This window comes from Amphimedon queenslandica, unplaced genomic scaffold (assembly GCF_000090795.2).
Source record: "Amphimedon queenslandica unplaced genomic scaffold, v1.1 AMPQUscaffold_13460, whole genome shotgun sequence".
Classification (NCBI taxonomy): domain Eukaryota; kingdom Metazoa; phylum Porifera; class Demospongiae; order Haplosclerida; family Niphatidae; genus Amphimedon; species Amphimedon queenslandica.
Window position 1 is genome coordinate 90,569 of NW_003546304.1, and position 23,930 is coordinate 114,498.

Sequence of the window (23,930 nt, forward strand, 5' to 3'; positions counted from 1 at the left end):
ATGTATCAGAAAATGTAATAAAAAGGAAGAATTATCTCATATAGCAATTTTTGGTAAAATGCCCTATGCTATTTGCCTAAATCTTGTAGGAAACCCTAGTAATTTCTAATTATAAGTAATGTAGGCTTATACTCATCTTTTTTTCCTATAAATAAGTAGTGGGCCAGAATATTATCATTCATGTGTATTGTACAGGTACTGATGAAAAAGCAATCATACTAGTATTGACAAGACGCTCTAATGAGCAAAGACAAGAAATCAAAGTCAAATTTAAAGTGAAATATGGAAAGGTAAAATACAGCAATGCATTCTATAAGCTACATTTGTATGTGTATAATAATTATAACTATTAATAATTTTTTTGTAGGATTTAATCAAAGAGTTGAAGAGTGAGTTGAGTGGACACTTCAGAGAGGTCATTATTGGATTAATGATGAGACCTACTGAGTTTGATGCATACTGTCTTAACAAAGCAATGGAGGTACTGAATGACATGTAATATATGACTATAGTGTGGGCTATCAATCTTGGGAGGTTACAGTATGGAGTATGTGTGTGGGAGATATTGATCTTACTGTACTATATACAGGACACAATGTACATGCTCATTAGCTGCCTGGCTTCCCATTACATTTTAACTAACTGTACATGTACAATTGTACATGTATTGGTTAAGGGAAGTTTCAATCTACAATGTACATTATTTGTATCATTTTATGCTTGTGTACATGTATTGTAGACGACTATAATATATACTATATATTTTATATTACGCTATACTCTATCATAGGGTGCTGGGACTGATGAGACAGCTCTGATTGAAATACTCTGCTCAAGAACTAACGTTGAGAAAGAAGACATAAAGACCTTCTACAAGAAAGGTATGTATAGTTTATTAAAAATAAGCAATACTGATTATTTCCCTTGGGAAAAATTCTAATTGTAGTTACTGTTACAATTATGTAATACATTGTAGATTATAACCAAGAGTACATGTACTCTTGGTTATAACTTATTACCATGACTCCATTTTTATTAGAATATAAACAAGATTTAGAGAAGCACATTCACAGTGAAACTTCTGGTCACTTTAGGCGACTGTTGATATCACTCACTGCTGTAAGAGAGAGAGAGAGAGAAAGAGAAAAATGGGTCGCTACCACTATAATAAGCAAAGGCACAAAATACTAGCATTAATAGTTATGTGACATTTTCTATTATTTACTATATTAGTACTAATTGTGTAGAAGAAGTTGCACAAATAAAAAAATATTAATTTTAAAGGAGAGGGTGATAGAAAACAATACTTATATGAATTATCAATATTTACTATAAATGTAGGAGAGAGAGAGAGAGCATGAGATACTATTGGATATTCTATTGGATACATTGTTTTATTATCTTAGGCTGCTCGTGATCCTGACAGTATTGTGGATAAAAGCAGAGCTAGGCAAGATGCTCAGGTCAGTAGTGATATTTATTAGTACAATAGTCATCACTAACCTGTACATGTAGCTAGCATTAGTAATGTACATCATTGTATTGCTATAGGCTCTTTATAAAGCTGGCGAGGGAAAGTGGGGAACAGATGAATCAACGTAAGTAGAAGAGGGAGAGAGAGGAGGAGGAGGAGAGAGTAAAGATATGTTATAATGAACATTATGAATGATGATGATATAATGCAACTGAAATGACTCTTGCAGTCCTACTCATGTTGTGCTCTTTCCTCCTCCTCCTCCCCCTCTCTTCCTTCCTTCTCCTTTTTTACATTCCAGTATTGACATTTATTTTATTCAATTTAAGTCATTTCCTATAATAAATTATTGCATAGCAATATAAATTAGGACTTAGAGATGTTTGAATGTGTGTAGTTATTGTGTGATTTATTATTATTATTTATTTGTTATCATGACAGGTTTAATCAGATTCTGTGTGCTAGAAGTTACGCTCATCTTCGTCTTGTCTTTGAAGAATACTCAAAAGTGAGGATAGAGGATTTACATGTACATGTACATATGTATTCATGTATGCTTGAGTTGACTGTGTTCTTATGCTCAATGTATTCTAATCTCTAATAATAATTGTTACTAATTTTAGATATGCAAGTATGACATAGAGCAGTCCATTTCCAGGGAGATGTCTGGTGATCTTAAAACAGGGATGACAACAATTGGTAATCATTACATAATCTACTAATGGACTGTGTATACAGTGACATTATTACTATTCATGCTCTATTGATTGATGACTTCATTGCATGATGCCTCATTTTTATATCTTTATGTAGTGAAGTGTGTTAGAAATCTTCCTGCATATTTTTCCGAGCGACTTTACAAGTCAATGAAAGTATGTTAGATTATAAAGTCATGTAAAAGATAATAATAAACTATAGCAAATGTCTATTACCGTATAGCAGGAAATTTTGGAGGGGGTTAAATTTGGCGAATTGGCATTTTGATAGCTATTCACCAAAATAAAAACCCACCATTTTGAGCCATTATGCACATGTTTATTGGCACATGGCCACAAATTCACCAAATCAAAATCTGCCTATCACCAAAATTTAGCAATTTGCCAAGTTTTACTCCATCCAAAATTTCCCCCTATACAGTACTTTTGTTGTAGATGTACCAATGTAAAGTACATGTACAACATGTGACTATTAATTTATGATTTTTTTCTTTCCAGGGGTTGGGTACTGATGATAGAACTCTTGTTCGTGTGATGGTCTCTCGCTGTGAGGTGGACATGGTTGAGATCAAATCAACCTTTGAGAGGAATTACGGGAAGACACTGGAATCATTCATAAAAGTAAAGAGCATTGCACTGCATGAGTATCTGATAGTAGTAGGTGCCCATTCATTAACTCAATTAGCTTACCAGTCCAGCTGTGCAGTGTTATATAACTTTATTCATACTATAATATGTGTATATATGCCTACCACAGATATTGGTTTATTGTATAGTAAAATGGGAGCACTCCAGATTGATTGTCTGCATTCTTAGCTAGTTTATCCCATAAATGAGCATGATAGTCTTCTTGATATTTAAATCAATTGATTGATAATCTTTTTTATGTGTATCAAATAACTGTCACTCAGTAAAGCGTCTCATCTAATTAAAAAAAATCAAGCATTATACTGTTATTGCTTTTAGCAGAGTATTGATTGATAGTAGAAATCCTTATATCTGTTACCCATAGGGAGACACCAGTGGAGATTACAAGAGAGTTTTGTTAGCTTTGGCTGGAGAGTACTAACTATAGGAAACAGTTTTGTCAAATTATTATATCAGTTAATTTTATTTTTGTGTAGTTTGATTTTTATATAATACTTTTAGTGCTCTGTAGGAATTTTAATATGCGTGGGCGTAATCTTGTGGAAAGCTGTTAAATTAATACTAATATGTTCTTTCCCTTCATTTCACAGCCATTAATCCCAATCTTGTACCATAATAATTTGATTTGTAAAATTAATTTTTTGCAAATCTTCAAAATTTGCAAAATCCATGAAATTTACAGCCCTTAATTTTGGGCTATGCAGTACTTGCGTGTTTTGGTCTTAAAGAAGATAAGGTTTATTTCTCATTAATAAATTCCAAAGAGTTTTTCTCACTACTTGTACTAACATATATATGGTACACAAAAATAAAACACCAGAAATTTAGAAATGACTACAATGTATTTTTAACCATTTAATTAGTTTTCATGGAGTTGCTGCTATTTTTGTTTTAAGCACTTGTTTCTCTGTCAGCCAGTCAGTTGTGTTTCATATTAGTAAGGAGTAAATGAAGTAGTTCTATCCTCCACTAAATTAAACTCTGGATGCATTATGTACCATTGACCATTGACGGGCACTGGTGAGATGCAGTTAATTATGAGTGCAGGATATTTGCGATTATCGCAGCTGGTTCTTTCTCTTGCAGGAGTAATTATGATTTGATTTTGTGAAAGACAGTGAGTATAGCAGAGAGGTTCGTCAATTTATTTTTTTTAATTGTTACTATAAAGTTGTATTTAGAGGCTTTGTGTGGAATAACTTAAAGACCTGTAGGCGTAGTGTGCTACTGGAAAATTATTGTTAATTGAATATATATGTATTCTAATTAAAACTGGTGCTTTTTGGACTCTTGAGTCTTGATAAAGGAGAGAATCCAGTTTAATGTCATGAGAATGATCGATAACCCATGTAGGAAGCTGAATGTTATCAAATACATGATCTACAAGCCAGGTAGTGCAGCTACAAGAAACACCTGTAAAACAATTGCAGTAATTTTGGTATAAGAATATCTCTGGTGCCCGCCAGCAGCGCACTGAAGGACAGCAAGTCAGCAAGATTATTCCCGGGAGGATGGATGTGTACTGGGCATTGCCTAAAGTGCAAGTGGATCGTCTGGATGAAGATGAAGATGACAATAGGCCGACAGAAGCAGCCGTTGTTATTTACAACTGCCAGCCATCTTCTAGTTTTCACTGTGAACTGCAACAAGAGAGTCAAGAAGAAATTGGAGATAGGAAGAAAGGGAGAAAGAAAGGGAAAAAGAAAGGGAGGAAGAATAAAACTAAAAAGGTGAGTGAGGAATCTGCAGCCTTACTGAGACAGCAGAAAAATTCTAAAGAGAGAAGCAGAATCAAGAGCATTGGGCAGAAATACAATGAACTGAGAAGGATTCTTGGCTTTGACCTTACTAAAAAACGGTATTGCAAGCACAAAATTCTTAAAGCTGCAATAGAGTACATTACAAAACTGCAGGAGCTACTATGTGATGAAACAATCCACTCTAGTGAGAGCAGTAGCAGTAGTACTGAGTCCTCACCAGTTCAGTCTTGCCTCTTGCCTCCTGGCCCTCCTCATCATGCTAATCCTGGGCTTAGCCCAGTCCCTTTTTCTTATCATAGAATTGGAAGGTATCCATCCTTGTCTTCCCCTCCTCATTTTCAACTAATGGAGTTCTGTAATAACAATAATAATAATGGAGGACGGAGGAAGATGGAGTTCCCTTGCAATCCTGGTGCCATTATGCCTCCTGCTGGATCTCCAACATTCCCTTTCTGTCACGTCTTAATTAATTAAGACTTTGTTTATGTTTTTGGACTTTCATTTAATACTGATGTATGTCAGTTGCTTTTGTGTCATTAATGCTTTGTTTATGTCTTTGGACTTTCATTTAATACTGATGTATATATATGCGAGTTGCTTTTGTGCCACTAATGTTTGAGTAGGCGGATCATGATTCATGAATTAATGGTCGGGCGTGGCTCAGTGGCTGAGGTGTTAGTGTACGTGTGTTTGTATCTATATGGTCTAAGTGTTTCATCTAAAACGTTTAATGTGAAATCATGTGAAGTAAAAAGAGAGTAAAGCTGCTAAAGTAGCTATAAAGAGAAATAATGGCTAGTGTACAAAATGAAGAAGTAGAAAGACCTAGTGGAGCAGCAAAGTCAAAGAGGTAAATCATGTGATCAGATACATGATACCAAATTTTTGTCAGTCAAAAAATTTTGTCAAAATCTTAATTTCTTGTTAAATTAATTTTCACTTTATAAGCACTATTGGAGGGCTAAGGGAACTAGGAGATAGAGAGAAGCGAGAAACCATGTACTGATTTTTGAGCAACTTTAAAAATTTGTAAGAAATATAATTTTGATCGGAATCTGCTCAAACCTTTTATATGCATCAGGAAAAATATTAAAATAGAAATTATCTCTTTGGAATTTTCACAAAATTTATCCAGAGAGACCATTCGCCCAATTTTTTGAGCAACTTTAGAAATTCACAAAAAAATCTAATTTTGATCTCATAGGCAGCATGCATTCTTGTCTCTTTTAATGGGCTATTTGGTTGATGGTTGGTAATATTTGCTCTGTTCAGACTCTATACGTATGCAGTTAATGGCCTCACAAACAGAACAAAATGTTCTTTTCTCTCACATTAGACTATGACATTTATTTATTTTAAAAATTGTTGAAATTACATAAATGTCAATCAATGACTCATGCTCGCCCCCTCAATGGTTTACATTCACCTAGTAATCATTATTAATACACTATAAATGAAAGGGAGGGAGCATGAGGTACTATTGGATATTCTATTAGTTACATTGTTTTATTATCTTAGGCTGCTCGTGATCCTGACAGTATTGTGGATAAAAACAGAGCTAGGCAAGATGCTCAGGTCAGCAGTGATATTTATTAGTACAATAGTCATCACTAACCTGTACATGTAGCTAGCATTAGTAATGTACATCATTGTATTGCTATAGGCTCTTTATAAAGCTGGCGAGGGAAAGTGGGGAACAGATGAATCAACGTAAGTAGAAGAGGGAGAGAGAGGAGGCGGAGGAGGAGAGAGTAAAGATATGTTATGATGAACATTATGAATGATGATGATATAATGCAACTGAAATGACTCTTGCAGTCCTACTCATGTTGTGCTCTTTCCTCCTCCTCCTCCCCCTCTCTTCCTTCCTTCTCCTTTTTTACATTCCAGTATCCCTCCCTTGCTAGTTCTCATTCTTCCTATTAGTCAGTGTCTGTCTATGTGTTTGTGTTTGTGTTTATATGTCTCTTCTTGTCTCCTCTCCCTCTCTCTCTCACACACATACTTTAATCAAGCATACCCAGACACACACACACACACACACACAGAGCATGTGATCATTTCATGTTATCACGACTACACTAAATTATGATTGGATGAATGAATAAGCTTCACACCCGTCCATTCCACTTACATTCTTTATATTGTGCATCCAACGTCTATTGTACAGCCAAGTATTGCTAACTACAGCCAAAGTTAATTATATCCTTTAGCAGGAATTATGGGCTAATTGGATTTGCCTATTATGTTCTTTGACAATTATTTTATTCAATTTGAGTCATTTACCATAATTTATTGTTGCATAGCAATAAATTAGGTGTTAGAAATGTTTGAATGTGTGTAAATTAATAATTGTTATCATTATTATTTATTTATTATCATGACAGGTTTAATCAGATTCTGTGTGCTAGAAGTTACGCTCATCTTCGTCTTGTCTTTGAAGAATACTCAAAAGTGAGGATAGAGGATTTACATGTACATGTACATATGTATACATGTATGTGTGAGTTGTGTGTGTTCTTATGCTCAATAACTGTTACTAATTTTAGATGTGAAGTGTGTTAGAAATCTTTCTGCATACTTCTCTAAGCAGCTTTATAAGTCAATGAAAGACTGTTAATTGACATTCATGTAGACTGTGTGTCCACTGTATGGTGATTGGAAGATACTATTTTTATTATTAATAGTCATACGAAGTTGTTGTGTTTCTTTATAAACATAATAATTGGTAACACTAGTGGTGTTTTGTAGTGCCACACTCTATCCTCCTACACAAACTCATGGGAATGAATGATTTTGTCAAAATGGATAGTAAACCATAGTCATGAAAATGATGAAATATATATTACAGTATTTGGAGATTTCGTGGTACATGTACCAATATAATGTACAACATGTTAATTTTATGATTTTTTCTTTCCAGGGGTTGGGTACTGATGATAGAACTCTTGTTCGTGTGATGGTCTCTTGCTGTGAGGTGGACATGGTTAAGATCAAATCAACCTTTGAGAGGAATTACGGGAAGACACTGGAATCATTCATAAAAGTAAAGAGCATTGTACTGCATGAGTATCTGATAGTAGTAGGTTCCCATTCATTAACTCAATTTGTATCTATCCTACCAGTCCAGCTGTGCAGTGTTACATTGGAGTCATGTCTTACTATAACTTTATTCATACTATAATTATTGTGTATATATATGCCTACCACAGATATTAGTTTATTGTATAGTAAAATGTGAACACTCCAGATTGATGGTTGTTTATGTTTGCTTGTATTTTATCCCATAAATGAGTATGACAATTTTCTTAATATTCAAATCAATTGATTGGTAATTTTATATCTATTGAATAACTGCCACTCAGTAATGCGTCTCGTGTCATTTAAGGAATCAGACGTATTTTATTCTCAAGTGTAAATAGCAGTCCTTTGTAGTTAATTGTACTGTTAATGCTTTAATAGTGGAAATCCTTTGTAATGTTATATCTGTTACCCATAGGGAGACACCAGTGGAGATTACAAGAGAGTTTTGTTAGCTCTGGCTGGAGAATACTAATTATAGTAAACAGTTTTGTCAAATTATTATATCAGTTGATTTTATTTTTTGTGTAGTTTGATTTTTATTATGTACATTTAGTGCTCTGTAGGAATTTTAATGTGCGTGGGCGTAATCTTGTGGGAAGCAGTTAAATACTCGCGTTCTATCCCTCCATTTCACAACCATAGACCATAGTCCTGTATGAGAGGAAAGGAGAGACTACAGTGTCACTAATATGAACAGGGAGATACGAGTTCTAAGGAAATATTTCGACTCGCTTTGTCGTGCAATCAGTGACCCTCTTCAGCTCGCGGGTGATTTACAAGGCGAGGGGATCATATCAGAGGATGAGTATTCAGAACTCCGAGTCTCTTGGACTGGCGGAGCTGATGATGGGGAAGAAGAGGGTCCAAGGACGCAGAGGCAGAGAGCCGCTGTTAAAATGCTCTCAGCTGTCGATCAGTCCATAGCAAAGGACGCTTCCATAATGTCTAGCCTCATACAGGTGTTGAAGGAGAACCTCAACGATAATGGGAGAGCCTACGAGGCTGTGAGGAGCATGGAAGTAGACCTAAATGGCGGAGGGGCCACAGATGACTTTATATCCATACAACACGCGAGGAAAATCATGGTGAAACATATGAACAACATTGCTGCAGTTATCACTGATGCTGGTCGGATTGCAGATTCACTCCACGACCAGGGGATCATAACAGAGAGATCACTGGACGACATTAAGCAGTCTTTACCAGAGAGCAATGGTCTCGGCCATGACAAATCTGCCCTCGCCAGTATCTCAAGACTACTCATGTCAGTCGAGTCACAGGTTGGCAGAGATCCTGGTAAATTCCCGGTACTTATCGCTGTATTAAAAGACGATCCTTCAACAGATCAGAACGTCATAGCCTTACTCGAAGCAGAATATTGTAAGTTATTATTATAACATTACTATACACTAGTAAGATTGTTTAATCTCAATATGTGCTTGAACCTACAGTCACTGCCGACAACTAATAACAAAGCTTTCCTTTTCCTTGGTGTATAGGATCTAACTCTTCTGGGAATTATATAATGGTCATTTCTACATAATTGCCTCGCCACTGATGGCATGTAGTTTGCATTTCCTCCCCGAGGTTGATTAGAAGAGGGTCATTGATTACTGATGAACAATCAGTGCATGTAATTTGTGGCTATGTGTCACTGTGAGACCACCTAAAAGGAAATTTCGGGTAATATGCAAATTGCAAGGCTTTAAGTGTTATTTTGGCAATTAATAAAAGTAGTGTGACTGCTTGGGTAATGGGTATACCATGCATGCATAGTCTTGTGTTCTTCTAATAGAGTCTATTTTTCATTTGTAGATCACTCATTAAATTGACAGAAACTCATAACTTATCATGAATGATTAATTATATTTTATTTCATCTCAGTTGTACTTTTAAAAAATAATTATTTTGAAAATATTGATTCCCATAATGGGCATTACTACTGTGTCAACAGCCTAAAAATCATTTTTCAAAGCGTGTGGGCAAGACAGATTTGAAGAGCATTATACCAACATTGATGATACATGTGTTTCTAAGTATTAATGTTTTGTCGTTTAAACAGCCACACTTATAAAATTTGAGCTTGTGAATGAGCTACAGTCAAGTCTGTCAATTCCAGACACCTTAGGACCCAATAATACTGTCCTGATTATAAGTGTCTTTCAGAGCATTAATACACATTTATATTGTATATACCTATCCTGATTATGGAGGTGCCAGGCCACAAAATTAGCAGCAGGTTTGACTGTATTGTGAAGTCTGAGATTAACCTACATCAATGCAGATGTTCTCTAATTTGATGTAAATTTTAATAAGAGGTACCATTATCATCACTAAAGAGGTACTGAACATCATTAAAGCAGTAGCCTCTAATTTTGCAATCAGTTTGGAAATAATAAGTTTCTGTACATGTAATTGTATGAAAATATTTAATGACAAAATTAATGATTATAGAAGCAATAATACATATTTCTCAGTGCTAAAAAGTTAAAGTTATACACTATCACTGATGAGTGTGTAGTATTTGTGTTATTTTTCCTTGAGGAAATTGTGTAATAATTATTGCGCTCCTCCCACGCAATTTCAGAAATCAAAATGGTGAAAAAATCTTCAAGGATCTTTAGGAGCAAATTCGGTGACATATCAGGAAGAATAGACAACCCAGGCCCTATAGCTGAACAACTCTTTGGAAAAGGATTGATAGGCAAAGCATCATTGGACAGAGCGCTCATGAACAATGTTGTTGCATTTGAGAGGATGGGCCCATTACTGAGGGCAGTATACGCTGCAGTTGATACCGATACTGAGGAGCCAGTCATGTTTAACAAGCTCTGTGATGTACTTATGAGTTTCAGTGAGACAGAGGCCATTGGGATTGCCATGTATACAGAATACCGTAAGTTTGTCATTGGGCAAGGTCTCATATGATACTAATTTTCACCATTGTTGACACCGAGTCACACTAATATTTGCACTATAGTCTTCCTATAAGCCTGCAACCTAATCAACTTAAATGGTAGAGGGTTTTTCTATTACGTATCATTTGTTTTATAGATGGTGTCAGTCCACGTTCTCCTCCTCCTCCTCCTCCTCCTCCTCCTCCTCAGAGAAGTGTATCATTCAAAATTGAAGGAGGTAAGTAAATACAGACATATAACAAGGTATATTATTATAATCCCACTATTAGAGGATTTTACTGATGATCATGAGCCTAGTGTCACTCCTCCTAGTGGTCCCTTCCCTTCATTGTCTCATTCTTCGTTTGTGGAGCAAGAAACGACTGAAGCTGTAGTCTCTGACCCCCCACTGCCTGAAGGAGACATTACTATACCAACTCCTTTTGGTCCAATGATTATACCAATTCATGCTTTTACTACATTTTCTACCCGTCATCCCTGGCTGGCTAGAGGCAGCTTACTTATTGCAGCTGGGCTATTAGCTTATGGTGGGTTTAGAATGATAAAGAAATACACCAGTTAATTAAAATAATGCTGTCTTTGTATTATTTCTATTTTTGTATTATTGTTCATTTTGAATTATTCTAATTTAATTTTGTCAATTTTTTGATAACTTTAATTAAAATTGCTGCCATAGTAACGTAATAAATTATATTTGACCACGCCCAGTTGATCTCACGCCCTGCAACCCCACCCATATTTTACAAGAGTCAAGAGATAAATCAAAGAGTGTGAAGGATCCACAAGAAGATAGAAAGAGAGAGCAATGTCAAGCACCAGTACTGTAGATAACACAGTGACTAGTAATGCAGATCAGCAGCAACTGGTAGAAGGAGAATCAGAGACAACTATTGGCTCATCCGCTCTGGAACAGCTCAAGTGGATATTCGACTTGTGTGATCAAGATCATGATGGGCTCATAACTGTGGAAGAGTTTAGATCATTGGGACAGCATTATCTTGGAGCCGTGTCACAGGTTAACTATTTACTTACCTACTCTCTCTCTCTCCCTTTATTGTGTCTATCCTGAAGTGGATGATACTTGAGTGTATTTTGTTGATGGTTATGACTTGTGTGTGACTCATGCCTTTATACTCTTATGTATTCTGTTTGTCCATTAATATGTTCTGTATGGCACTGTATAGTAATATTGTGTGAGAGTCTCTTTTCTTCTGCTTGTTTCATACATGACCAATTTCAAGCTCTGTTTTGCTATAAAGCATTCAAAATATTTGGCTTCGTGCATTAGTACAAATGATAATACTTTTATTGTACTACATGTACATGATTGTGAGCCAAAAGATTATCAATTTAGAATGCCAGTTGTCATTTTGTTGATATACAACGTGGAATGTGTGGAAGAGTAAAGATATTTTCATTGTTTATTACTTTGGTTGTAGTTGTTGTTGTTGTTGTTGATTCACAGTGTTAGTATGATTATTATTTAACTTATTTACTGATGACTTCCTCTATTAGATATTATCATGTAGCCTACATTACTCTTAACTTGATTTCCTGAGCTGATGTATTCCCCTGGTCACTCTTCCTTTCCTAATACTTTCATTTTACCCTTACCCTTCACTTTCTCCTTCTCCTTATTTTCTATTTAGAGGATAGACCAGTTAATTCATGAATTGGACCCTAAAAGAACTGGTGTGATAACATTTGAGAGCTTTAGCAAAGGAATAGAGGCATACTTAATAGGTACAGACCACACTGAACTCACTCACAAAAAAGAGATTAAATCTCATGCTACCAAAACAAACTACACATGTTGTGCACACTTGCCAGTACTGACATGCATACAACATCCAACATGCAATTCACAGCACGCAAACACAAGCTATTGTATGGTCACTGTCATTGTGTCCTGTTACTCTACGGAAGATATTACTTCCTTTGAACATTTCTGATTCTTTTCATAGTGACTTGTCATCATTTCTTGCTTGTTTGTAGGTAGAAGAGACTCTGTTACATCAAGTAGGTCTGACTCATTTTCCCGTACAAGCTTTGACGAAAACGTTAGTTTTATTATTATATAGTTTATTATGTTAGCAGACACTATCTGTTATTTTGTCACTTTGCAGTGTATGCATGCAATCACCGACTAGTGTTTGTCCCTTTTCTAAGAAAAAAAAAACACTTTAAATTTGCCATCACCATAATGGGGGCCTTGATTTCCTTTGTCAAACATCTCATCCTCTCTATTTAAACTTCCTCTCTCTCTCTTCTTTTTCCATCTCTTAGTTCCCTGGTACCACTAGTCCTATTGAGGATAGTACATTTACTGTAGGTGATGTTAATAGTCCTACCATTGACTCACCTCAGCTCTCCTATTACTCACTAGGATTCACCAGTTCTTCAAGGTATGTAATGTCATGCATGATTTGAAGTATTTTTGTATGAAAGAGAGAGAGAGGGAGGGAGGGAGGGAGAGAGAAGTGTTAGCTAAGGAGACTGCGAATTATAATAGATGGTGATGTCTGGAAATGTAGATAGGAATGTAACAGCTGAGAGGTATCGGTACTCATTTATTTGTTTATTTACCCATTTTGTTTGTTTATTTTATGTTTATTAATCTCATTAGCCCTGTGTCAGTCAGAGTAAGGGACCTTGAGGATCCAACTGGAGTCAATGGTAGCCTACCAAATGGTATCATTACCACATCCAGCATTGATACTCATGATACATTCTCCACTGACGAACAACACAAACCGTGAGACCATAATAGAATACATACACTACACACCGTGTATACTGATATACAGTATCTATTAACTAGGCTACATTGACTGCATTCATTATATTGATAGTGATACTGTATTGTTGTGCTAATATTATATTGCATTCTATTGATATGTGAACTGGTAGTATCAAGTGTATATTAATAGTCTTTGATGTTTATCAGAACTGAAATGCATTCCTTCATTCAATTATTATGATACTGATGGTAGGCCTAATGTAATAAATGATTCTTAGAAAATAGAAATAATTGTGACACGTGTTGATGTATTGAAAGGGGCTCTGGTGCAGGTGTATGGTTTGCTGTTTCTTTGTTATACTTTGACTCCTTCCTTTCATTGTTGAGCTGTTATTGTTGTTCTTATCATTTCTAGTAAAGTCAATGGCCGACATCAATCTATTGATGGGATTGAGATACAACCAGCAGAGTAAGATAAATCATGAAAGGATTATTTTATCTCTCTTCCTCTTCCTCTCCCTCCCTCTTTAGTAATAGTCCCAGTCTAGTGGCCAGAGCTCTCATTAAAAGAAGCAATCACTCATTCCTTCATGTATCAGGGACTGGCAGCACCTACTCCAGCTCCTCTGAATGGAGACAAGATGAAGACTCTGATGAACTCACTGAAAAGGTCAGTCAGTACCTAGGAACATCCACAATACATGTATTAGAGAGAATGCTTCCTGTGTACATGTGTGTCCTATTGGTACACTTATTGATTAATGTTAATTGCATTGCTAGCCATACTTCATGTATTAGGAGGAGAGGATGTACTAGTATACACTCCTTCCTTCTTATTAATAACATTAGTTTATTATCAGTTGCAGGAGCTCTCTTCAAGACTAGAGGGATTAGAGGTTGAGCTTGATCAGAGCCAGACAGAGACAATGAGATTAAAGAAAGAGAATACGACTCTTAGAGAAAGGCTAGTACTATGGACATGCGTTGAACACAATAGTACATGTACATGTACATACAGTGATACGGTAGTCTCCCTTTAGAGAAACCACCCTCTTGTCAGGGTTTCCCAAAGGATTATGGTGTAGTGCTAAAAATCCCTGTACTATAGTACAGGGTCATGGCCAAATTTTGCCAAAAATTGGACTAGGAGAGAATTTGCAATTTTTATAATTTTTTTCTTATTCATATACACGTATTTAAATTACATAGAAAGTTTGAGCTGATTTCAATCCAAATTGGATTATTTATGAATTTTAGAAGCTGCTTTAAAATCAGCCCAATTAGACCCATATTTTAATGCATAATAGCTGTTTAAAAATGAAACATGAGGTGGTAATTTATCAGTGGGGACCATTTCTCTGTATAGGGAATGCTATATCGTGAACAGCCTGGTACCAAGTACATGCATGTGGCCCAGTATACTAAACCATGTACCAGTACATAGAAAAACTCATTTCCTTCTACTTGTAGCTACATGCATGTATACATAGGGCAGCTCAGCTTGCCATCAACATTCAAATATTGCTATGTTTAGGTTGGACATGTTTGAAGACACTTTGAAGGATGTACAGACAAAGAGTGAAGTAGCCATTGGATTAGTGAGGAGCAGGAGCAGTGCCACCATTGACAAAATGAAGAAAGAATACAAATCAAAATATCAAGAATTGGAATATCAGTAAGTTACATGTATAAGGATGGAGAGACATTGGCTATACAATAAAATGTACATGTATGTCTCTGGTTTTGTGTTTATGTCACGGTTTGTGATTTTGAGTGTTTTGTTTATTTAGATTAGTTGAAGAGAAAGAGAAACAGTCAACAACTGAAGGACAAGCAGACAACCTCAGAAAGCAAATAGATGAGAGAGAAATGGTAATTTATGCTGTCCAAAAAACTGCATGTATAATTGTATAGCCAAGGAATTATGTGCTCTTTTAATTATGTTCTTTATCTCTTTCTTTTCTTTTTTCTTCTCTCTCTCTCTCCCCCTCTCTCTCCCTCTCTCCCTCCCCCTCTCTCTCTTTTTATAGGAGTGTGAAGAGAAAGGCAAGCATGTAATACAGCTACAAAACAAGGTGACTGAATTGGAGGAGGAGCTGTTGAAAGCGAAAGAGCAATTAAGATTAGTTAGGAATGAATTGGAACAAGATAAACAAGGACTTCAACAGGTAAGGAGAGAAGAAAATAAAAGTTGCTATGAAAGGACAGTAGTATCAACATGCATGTATCAATGTATCAATGTACATGTATTATATTGAACAATTATTTTGCTCTAACATGTATTATATTGTTGCTCTATTAACAATATAAGTACATGCATGTTATTCTGTAGGAGGTCGAGGCTATGAATCATGTCATACAACATTTGAGGAAAGAGCTTGAGGAGAATAAGTTCACTAAGAAGAGGAACAACATTAATGTCACTGACTACAAATTAGCCGAAGCAATCTCTCTTAAGAAGGTAATAGAGTATAGTGCCTACTTGATGTTATGTAACATCTATTGACAACATAATTTTGAAGTAGTGCTTCTACTTTAAACCACCACAATTGCTTTTTGTGTCTTTACATATGTTTTTTTTTCTTTTATTTTTTTAGGAGGTTCAATCTCTCAAAGAGGAGAACACAAGATTAAAGAGTCAACTAGTCAAACAAGGGAAGGAATTGTTAGGTGGTCCTGCTCCATCACTAGCAGCAGAACTGCAGGATGCTCCAAGAGCTGATGTAAGCACCAGCCACTGGGTTGTACAGTATTACCTTTACTAGCCATTGGGGGCTAATGGAGTACAGTGTACATGTGAATGTAAATGTACATGTACATGTACATGTAGGTGTGAATTAATTAGCTCATTTAGCACCTAATACAAGACCTGCAAGGGGGTAGGAAGAGGCTGTTCAGTTACTATACTGACAATAAAATTTGCTTGCTTATATTATTGTTAAGTGTTAATGCTTGTATAGGTAATGAAAGCACTCACTGAGTATGAGGAAAAGACTGCACGATTACAGTCCTACATTGAAGGACTACTGGTCGCAATATTAGACTCACACCCAGAACTACTTGAAGTGAAATAGCACCCACACACATACGTGCACCTGCATGCATTACCAATAGAAAGAGATTTAGAGCTGATTGACTGTCTGCTTATAAGATGTATTATATTATATCACTTAATTTTTGGCTATAGCAAGATTTGCTACATAATTTATTGCTATATTGAGAAAGCACATGTATTATTATTATTAATATTATTATTTTCTTTTTTTATTTCATCCACCAGCTAATTTATTGATTATTGTGTAGAAATTTGTTCCATAATATTATTATTGTTATTATTAATGATTATGTTATTTTGTTCTTGAGATTTTTACTATTATTATCAGAAAAAAAATTATAAAAATATTTTGTGGGTGTGGTCACTTCATATTGTGTCACGCCCACCAATCAAACATGGCTGCCGCTTTCCTGAGGGTCGCTCGTTCTTCTCGAGTATTATGGGGAGCTCGAGCGGGTCCTTCTATCTACAAAGCCTATGCCAGTAGCAGCAGCAGTACCTCCTCCTCTTTTTTCTCTACTAATACTCTCATAACGTTAGCTGGGGTGACTGTTGCTGGAGTCGGTGCATACGGTGTAAGCTAGAGCAGCCAGATCTCACGTGTACCTCTTGTTTAGTATGACTTCAAATGCTCTTCTCTTTCCTCTTGTAGTTTTATCAGAATTCAAAACCCTCTCCTTATGTAGGCTCCAGTGGTATGCAGTATACCAAAGCCACTGAGTATCAGAAGGAAGGGGCTACTCATCCTGAGGGTATTATAATTATTTATTATTGTATTGTAATTGTTTATGTTATTGTTATTACTATTATTATTATGCTAAGTATTAATTTTGTTGTCGCATTTCCATTTTACTATATAAATTCTATGGCCAAAAATTCCACTAATAATTGCCAACAGATACTGTACATGCACATATACAATTGTTTTATATCATTGATATAATGCTGCTGCTGTTTTTGACTGTTTATTACTGTATGTGAATGCAAATCAGTCAATGCAATGTATGCAATACTACATGTACTTGTATGTTGTTATGTAATTAGTTACTCATACAGGTGTACTGTTATGTTATGCAACATTATATACATGTGCTCTCAATGGGAACAATGTATTGCTATTGTATTGTTATCATTTTATTTACTCAATGTTTAGCTGAAGCTGAAAAGAATTTAGAAAGTGCACAGGAAACTTCAACTCCTCCTGCTCCTGCTTCTTCTCCTGCTCCTCCTCCTCCTGCTGATATACCAGGTATGAATCACCACCACTGAATATTTACTCTTGCTGTTACTACTACATGTACTACTATACTACTACTATTATTAGTGTTGTTATTATTATTATTAGTGTTGTTATTATTATTATTGTTGTTGTTGTTATTATTATTATTGTTGTTGTTGTTATTATTATTGTGTTTTGTGAGTACGTATGCATGCTTGTTAATATGAATATTTTCACATTACGACTAATTGTGTTATTTTATTTAGTCAAATTTTTGTGAAATATTTGTACACTACAAACATACATCCATACAATGTATACTATCTTTATCTATTGGTTTGTGTCTCAATGGATGTTATTAATTCACAGATTTTGCTCCTTATGTCCTGATTGGTGCTGGCACTACATCATTTGCTGCTGCTAAGGCTATTAGAGAAAAAGATCCAACGGCCAAAGTACTCATAATTGGTTAGACACTATTCTTATAGATAAAACATTATTTTGATTCTCTCTTTCTATCTCTCTTCTTTCCCTCCTCTCTCCCCCTATGTCTCCAGGTAATGAGGACTATACCCCATACAGTCGTCCTCCATTGTCAAAGCAGCTCTGGCTCTATGAGGATCACGAAGCAGCAAAGAACTTGAAATTCACAGCATCTTGGAGCGGAGGGAAAGTTGTAGAGTAAGTAATGCAGTGCATGTACATTGTATTTTGAGGGATTTTAATTTAATTATTTTCGTTTGGGCACAACAACTTTTCCTATGTTTATGGCTTCAAAAATATATAAGCTATAGTCCATCATACACAATTATATCAATACTGTTATACTTTTTATCTTTTCTGTGTGCTTTATGTGTATTTAGTGTTTTCTATAAAGCTGACTTCTGTTCTCCTAAGGATCTTCCTAATTTGGAAGGTGGTGGCATAGCAGTGGTCACTGGAAGGAAGGTACAGTCTGACCAATATTACCATACTCTACAAACATGACCTCAAGCCTAATGCACTCTCTACATGTACTGCATACCCTATATATCTGCATATTTATGCTTTAGAAAATTGTCTGTAATGTAATTTATTTTTAAGCAATACAACTGTGTCATCATGTATTATTGAATGTGGCATGCCATGTAGTTATATTTGTGATTTAATTTCTAATCCACCAAAATTAAAGTCATGGTAAATAAGTCTAAGAATAGAGTGGAGTGAGTGATGAAGTTTATACTAATCAAGGTTACATCTCTTGATACAAGAAAGAAGAAGATACGTTTGGACAATGGATCTGAAGTTTCATTCAACAAATGTCTCTTAGCAACTGGCGGTACACCTAAGACACTTCCTGTCTTTCAAGGGAAGGGACCTTTCTCAACATTCAGAGCCGTAAGTATCAGCACATTCACTCAACAGTATGCAGTTTGTTGCTTTGTGGTGATTCTGATCAAAGTATGATTTTATAGTTATTCCAAAATTGGGTCAAGGACCAGGGTATGTTATGAAATTGCTTGAAGAAAAAAATCTCAATTTTTACTTGATCTTATGTTGTGTATCAAGTTTGAACTGATTTTGATTAGAATTAGATTTTTTACAAATTTTTAAAGTTGCTCCAACTATTGAACAAAGACTAAGTTTTGTTTAAAATAACTAGGGAAGAATTTTTCATTTTTATAATTTTTTTGATGCATGTGCAATGTACACGTACTTATGTTGTTTATGGAGTTTGAGCTGATTTCAATCAAATTTATATTTTTTAATGAATTTTCATACATTGTAGTTGCTCCAAGTAGTCTTTGGCCAAATTTCACTAAAAATGACTAGGAGAGAATTCTCCGTTTTTATATTTTTTTTCTGATACATATACATGTCCTTATGTTGTGTATCAACTTTGAGCTGATTCCGATCACAATTGGATTTTTCATGAATTTTTAAAGTTGCTCCAAAATCAGGCCAAAGTCCCTGTACTATAGTACAGGGTTCTTGGTCAAATTTCGCCAAAAATGAAAAAGAGAGAATTTTCCATTTTTATAATTTTTTCTGATACATATACATGTACTTATGCTGTATAGAAAGTTTGAACAGATTTTGATTAAAGTTTTATTTTTTATGAATTTTTTGAAGTTGCTCAAAGAATGATGCCAAAGTCCTGTGACATGGGTTTTGCTTGTCACAGATTTTGTGACAATGGGTTTTTGCTTGTCACAGATTTCATGAGACAATGGAACAAATGGGTTTTTCTTGTCATAGATTTTGCAACAATAGAACAAATGAGTTTTTTGCTTGCCATGAATTTTATGACGATGAAACGAATGGGGTTTTGCTTGTCACAAATTTTGTGAGTTTGTGACAATGGAAAAAATATAGATGTACTTACGTTGTGTAGAAAGTTGTAACAGATTCCGATCATAATTATTATTGTAGCAGTACTTTTAATGCATATTTTTAATTCACTGTATTTTATTAATTCACAGATACCAGACTATAAAGCACTTGATAAGCTGTTGGACTCAGCTAAATCAATACTGATAGTTGGAGGAGGCTTCCTTGGGTCTGAACTAGCAGTAGGACTGGCTAGCAGAGGTAGAGCCTCATGATAAAGTACACAGTTACACTATTGCTGGTACTGTAGGTAAAGATAAAGGAGTTACTATCAGCCAAGTCTTCCCTGAGGTTGGGAACCTTGGCCTTGTGCTACCTCAAGATGTCAGCAAATGGACAACAGATAAAGTCAGAGAAGGTTAGCTGCTTACTACTACCCATTCCATTAACCTGTTTATATTTATTTTTCATCTCTCTCTCTCTTTCACTTGATTCAGTTGGGGTCCAGGTTCATCCTGGTACTGGTATCAAATCAGCTAGTGTCAGTGAAGATGGCAAGAAGGTCACTGTTGTCACTGATAATGGAACTGAAGTGAGGAACATGTAATGCACTACCAATAGTTGCAGTCATGAGTGATGGGTACATGTAACCCAATATTGGAATTGAAATACATTTCATGCTACAGCAACAAAATATCAGCTAGGGAATCATTTTGCACACATAATATAAGCAATTCAGTGTGTGTGTGTGTGTGTGTGTGTGTGTGTGTGTGTGTGTGTGTGTGTGTGTGGTCATCATTCTTATTAAATACATTCCTCTTTCTCTCTCTCTCTCTCTCTTTCTTTAGTTAGTGGCTGATCATGTTGTGGTTGCTGTTGGCCTCCAACCAAACACTGATCTAGCTACATCAGCTCGTCTTGAGATTGATAAGGAGCACGGTGGATTCAAAGTGAACAGTGAACTCCTAGCCTGCACTGATGTCTGGGCAGTAAGTCAAAATTAACAATTCAGTGCATGCACAATGTATCATATAACTTCAAATTTTAATCAATCAAAATTTTGTCAAAATCTTAATTTCTTGTTAAAATTATTTTTGTCAATAAATTTTGTCATTTTTGTTATTAATTTGCATACTATGTGTACCTACATGGAACAAAAATTCTGTCAGTTAAAAATTTTGTGAAACAAAAATACGTGACGAATTTGACAAATTTTTGAACAACGGAAATTTGGAGCTATACTGTATGCACATTACTGAGCCATTAATAATTGATGGTGTTTTAAAAAGCAGAACATGCAGGAAAATATACGTATACTAAAACACAGACCAATAGAATGACGTACTGCATATCAACAAATCCTACTTGTATGTGATAATTAATGTATTTATTTCTTTAGGCTGGAGATGTTGCTAGTTTCTATGATCCTTATTTGGGACGTAGGAGGGTGGAGCATCATGACCATGCTAATGTCAGTGGTCGTTTGGCTGGTTATAATATGACAGGAGAGCATCAGCCGTTCATGCACCAGTCAATGTTCTGGTAAGTATAGCTATACTACTATTACTGGTATCAGGAAGGGTTTCTTATAAAGCTTGCTTCAATGAGAAGCAACTTTTTAAAAATCATTAAAAAATCCAATTTTGATCAGAATCAGCTCAAACTTTCTATGCAACTTAAGTACATGTATATGTATTGGGAAAAATATAAAAATGAAGAATTCTCTCCTTGTCAATTTTGGCGAAATTTGGCCCAAAGCCCTGTACTATAGTACACGAACTTTGACCAGATTTATATATATCATCTTAAGTACTCTGCCAAAGTCCTTTGGGAAACCTGACTAGTATGTACATAATTTATTTAAATTGGCAAACTCCAAAATTTTGAAGCAATTTTGAAAAATTGTAAAGCTATAACTTGGATATATTTCACCTACTATTATCAGCAGAATGTAGCCCATTAGATATGCATTGTATTTGTATTTACATTATATTATAAATTAGGAGTGACATTGGGCCTGATGTTGGATTTGAGGCAACTGGTCTCATTGACTCCAAGCTACCAACTGTTGGAGTGTGGGGGAGGAAATCATCAGAGGTAGAATTGAATGAATTAGTGACAATACATGCAACTTTAGTGTGCAATGATTATAGTTTATTATACTGCTATAATACCTCTTGCTGTTAATGATAGGCTGTTGACACTCCTGTGGATGACTATTCAAAAGGAGTCATATATTACCTTGATAAGGAAGGAGGAAGAATAGTTGGTGTCCTCACCTGGAATATATTTGGAAAAATGGATGTAGCTAGACAAGTAATGGATGCCATAGACTTAGATTGGTATTTTATTTCTCTTCTTTCTCTCCCTCTCCTCTCTCTCTCTCTCTATCTTTGTGTAGATCATATCAGAGGAGAAGACGGAAGTAGACATCAGTGACATAGTCCAACACTTTGAGATTCATTAGATATTCTTTGGGATTGACTGTTATACATTTTTTTGCTACACTTTGTCTTTGACTATTATTTTTGTGTAATATTAGTTAGAAATAATTTATTGATATCTTTCAATCTCTTAGTTCACATGAAACTTTAATTATTTTATCAGTAGGGGTTGCCACGAAATTCAATTTTTATTGCATAAAAAATGATGCATTCTCTCAAAGCCATTTTTGATAAAATGGTAAGAGCAGTGTAGTATTGAACAGGGCAGGAGAGCAAAATGAGTAGTAGTAAATTTTGTGCAAAATTTTAAACTTCATAAAATAATCCATAATATTATTATAAAAAATAACTTTTAGCTTATTGACACACACACACACACCAGTATAGTCACTATAATAATAATAATAATAATGTTTTGAATTTGCACAAGAATTAAACTAATTGTTTTTAATACCAAAATCACGCAAAAATTAAGTTTATTGATATAAAATAGTTTACTTAATGAATAATAACAGTTACTTCAAATCTCATTGAGCTTGAGCAATTTGAAGGAACACTCTTTTAACGATATCTTTAGTGGCAGGAGGGAATTTCATCTCAAACCTGTACGATGTGGCGTTATTGACTTCGCTCTGCATAAGTTGACATGCTGCCAATGTTTCTCTTGGAATCTTTCCTATAAAAGACTCCCAGCGAGGCCTCCTCCATCCTTTACAGATATCATTGCATTCATGGTTCATGAAAAACATGGCCATGCCCTCTATTCCCATGTCTGTCTCACCATATGTATTATCAAGCGAAAGGATCACTGGATCAGTCAAATGATAGCCACTTCTATCACGAGTTCCCTGTAGATCACACACCATTTCTTGTCCTCTTGTATGCAGCCAACTCCAGTGAACAAATGCTGGCATTGTGATGTGCTCAGATTTAGCTTTAGGTGATATATAGCCATAGTTATTGCACCATTTAATAAATTCACCTTCCAAATAATCTTCAGCAACAACATATTCTGTTGGATATGAATTCTCTACCACATACTTACCGATGCTGGTAAAGCAGATGGGATAGTGGCTTTGGTTGAATTGCTTTGCTATCTTACCAGCTCTGTTATAAACCTTTAGTGTGCTGTCCCAACCACTAGCTGCCCAAACACAGCCTGATTTCATTCTTTTTATGACGCATTTTTGCCCATTCTTTTCTGGAGTAGTCCAATGACCCTTGTAGGCTTTTCGGAAACGTCCTTCAGCAAAATGAACTTCCTCAAATGTGGCAACACAATCAGGATCATACATTGCTGCTTTAAAATGCACACCACTGTCACCAGAGGGATTGAATCCTTATATAATCTAGTTGAGCTAGAGGTATTTCCCAGGTAGTGTCCCCATGTTGTATGTTAACAAATTTAGCATTCAATACTTTCAATGCCAAACTCTGCAGAACAACTGCTTTCTTGTTGTTTTTGCTAAGAGTTGAAATGCTGAGTAATCATGTCATAAAACATACAAATTATGTAATTAAAGTAAATGTTATTTGTAAAGTGCTATTTATAGACTACATAA

At 35.3% G+C, this 23,930-nt stretch overlaps 6 protein-coding genes and 1 long non-coding RNA gene across 10 annotated transcripts in view; 6 read left to right on the forward strand and 1 right to left on the reverse strand.

Annotated features, from left to right (window-relative positions):
• The window catches only part of LOC100634682 (annexin A4-like), a 5,871-nt gene extending 2,523 nt beyond the window's left edge, over positions 1-3,348 (forward strand). For 2 of the 3 annotated variants that reach the window (XM_019994895.1, XM_019994896.1), the window contains 11 exons: positions 196-290; positions 368-481; positions 791-881; positions 1,040-1,119; positions 1,407-1,463; positions 1,552-1,598; positions 1,916-1,982; positions 2,098-2,173; positions 2,288-2,346; positions 2,689-2,811; positions 3,203-3,348. In XM_019994895.1, coding sequence (XP_019850454.1) covers positions 196-290; positions 368-481; positions 791-881; positions 1,040-1,119; positions 1,407-1,463; positions 1,552-1,598; positions 1,916-1,982; positions 2,098-2,173; positions 2,288-2,346; positions 2,689-2,811; positions 3,203-3,259 — 866 coding nt within the window. In that variant the 3' untranslated portion in view covers positions 3,260-3,348. The remainder of the gene's footprint in view (positions 1-195; positions 291-367; positions 482-790; positions 882-1,039; positions 1,120-1,406; positions 1,464-1,551; positions 1,599-1,915; positions 1,983-2,097; positions 2,174-2,287; positions 2,347-2,688; positions 2,812-3,202) is intronic. The other variant, XM_019994897.1, reaches the window with a different exon arrangement.
• A 719-nt stretch (positions 3,349-4,067) lies between these two features.
• LOC109581112 (achaete-scute homolog 2-like) lies at positions 4,068-5,406 on the forward strand. The gene has a single exon (XM_019994898.1). The coding sequence runs from the start codon at positions 4,350-4,352 to the stop codon at positions 5,070-5,072; it is 723 nt and encodes a 240-aa protein (XP_019850457.1). The 5' UTR covers positions 4,068-4,349; the 3' UTR covers positions 5,073-5,406.
• A 645-nt stretch (positions 5,407-6,051) lies between these two features.
• Positions 6,052-9,644, forward strand: LOC100632406 (annexin A4-like). Its single transcript, XM_011404763.2, has 7 exons — positions 6,052-6,072; positions 6,117-6,173; positions 6,262-6,308; positions 6,986-7,052; positions 7,522-7,644; positions 8,098-9,062; positions 9,498-9,644. Exons 1-6 carry the CDS (start codon positions 6,052-6,054, stop codon positions 8,152-8,154), a joined length of 372 nt encoding a protein of 123 aa, XP_011403065.1. The 3' UTR covers positions 8,155-9,062; positions 9,498-9,644.
• A 944-nt stretch (positions 9,645-10,588) lies between these two features.
• On the forward strand, positions 10,589-11,140 carry LOC109581113 (uncharacterized). The gene is made up of 2 exons (XR_002184519.1): positions 10,589-10,817; positions 10,870-11,140. It is a non-coding gene; the product is annotated as an uncharacterized LOC109581113 (long non-coding RNA).
• A 200-nt stretch (positions 11,141-11,340) lies between these two features.
• LOC100634807 (rab11 family-interacting protein 3-like) lies at positions 11,341-16,496 on the forward strand. Of its 2 annotated transcripts, none has more exons than XM_003385492.2 (14): positions 11,341-11,615; positions 12,250-12,343; positions 12,596-12,660; positions 12,887-13,005; positions 13,227-13,355; positions 13,756-13,809; positions 13,872-14,010; positions 14,201-14,304; positions 14,875-15,015; positions 15,131-15,212; positions 15,371-15,508; positions 15,673-15,801; positions 15,938-16,063; positions 16,301-16,496. In XM_003385492.2, the coding sequence occupies exons 1-14, from the start codon at positions 11,406-11,408 to the stop codon at positions 16,412-16,414; spliced, it is 1,644 nt and encodes a 547-aa protein (XP_003385540.1). In that variant the 5' UTR covers positions 11,341-11,405; the 3' UTR covers positions 16,415-16,496. The 2 variants fall into 2 exon arrangements, with proteins under 2 accessions (XP_003385540.1, XP_019850458.1); XM_019994899.1 differs by having other exon boundaries at positions 14,207-14,304.
• Positions 16,497-16,755: 259 nt separating this feature from the next.
• Positions 16,756-22,519, forward strand: LOC100632533 (apoptosis-inducing factor 1, mitochondrial-like). The gene is made up of 15 exons (XM_003385474.3): positions 16,756-16,970; positions 17,048-17,147; positions 17,549-17,644; positions 17,984-18,082; positions 18,172-18,295; positions 18,478-18,562; positions 18,845-18,991; positions 20,077-20,185; positions 20,235-20,342; positions 20,422-20,516; positions 20,773-20,913; positions 21,324-21,466; positions 21,928-22,021; positions 22,118-22,240; positions 22,326-22,519. Exons 1-15 carry the CDS (start codon positions 16,791-16,793, stop codon positions 22,389-22,391), a joined length of 1,710 nt encoding a protein of 569 aa, XP_003385522.1. The 5' UTR covers positions 16,756-16,790; the 3' UTR covers positions 22,392-22,519.
• Positions 22,520-22,895: 376 nt separating this feature from the next.
• Positions 22,896-23,663, reverse strand: LOC105312258 (alpha-protein kinase vwkA-like). The gene has a single exon (XM_011404764.1). The coding sequence runs from the start codon at positions 23,661-23,663 to the stop codon at positions 22,896-22,898; it is 768 nt and encodes a 255-aa protein (XP_011403066.1).
• Between the last annotated feature and the right edge of the window lie 267 nt (positions 23,664-23,930).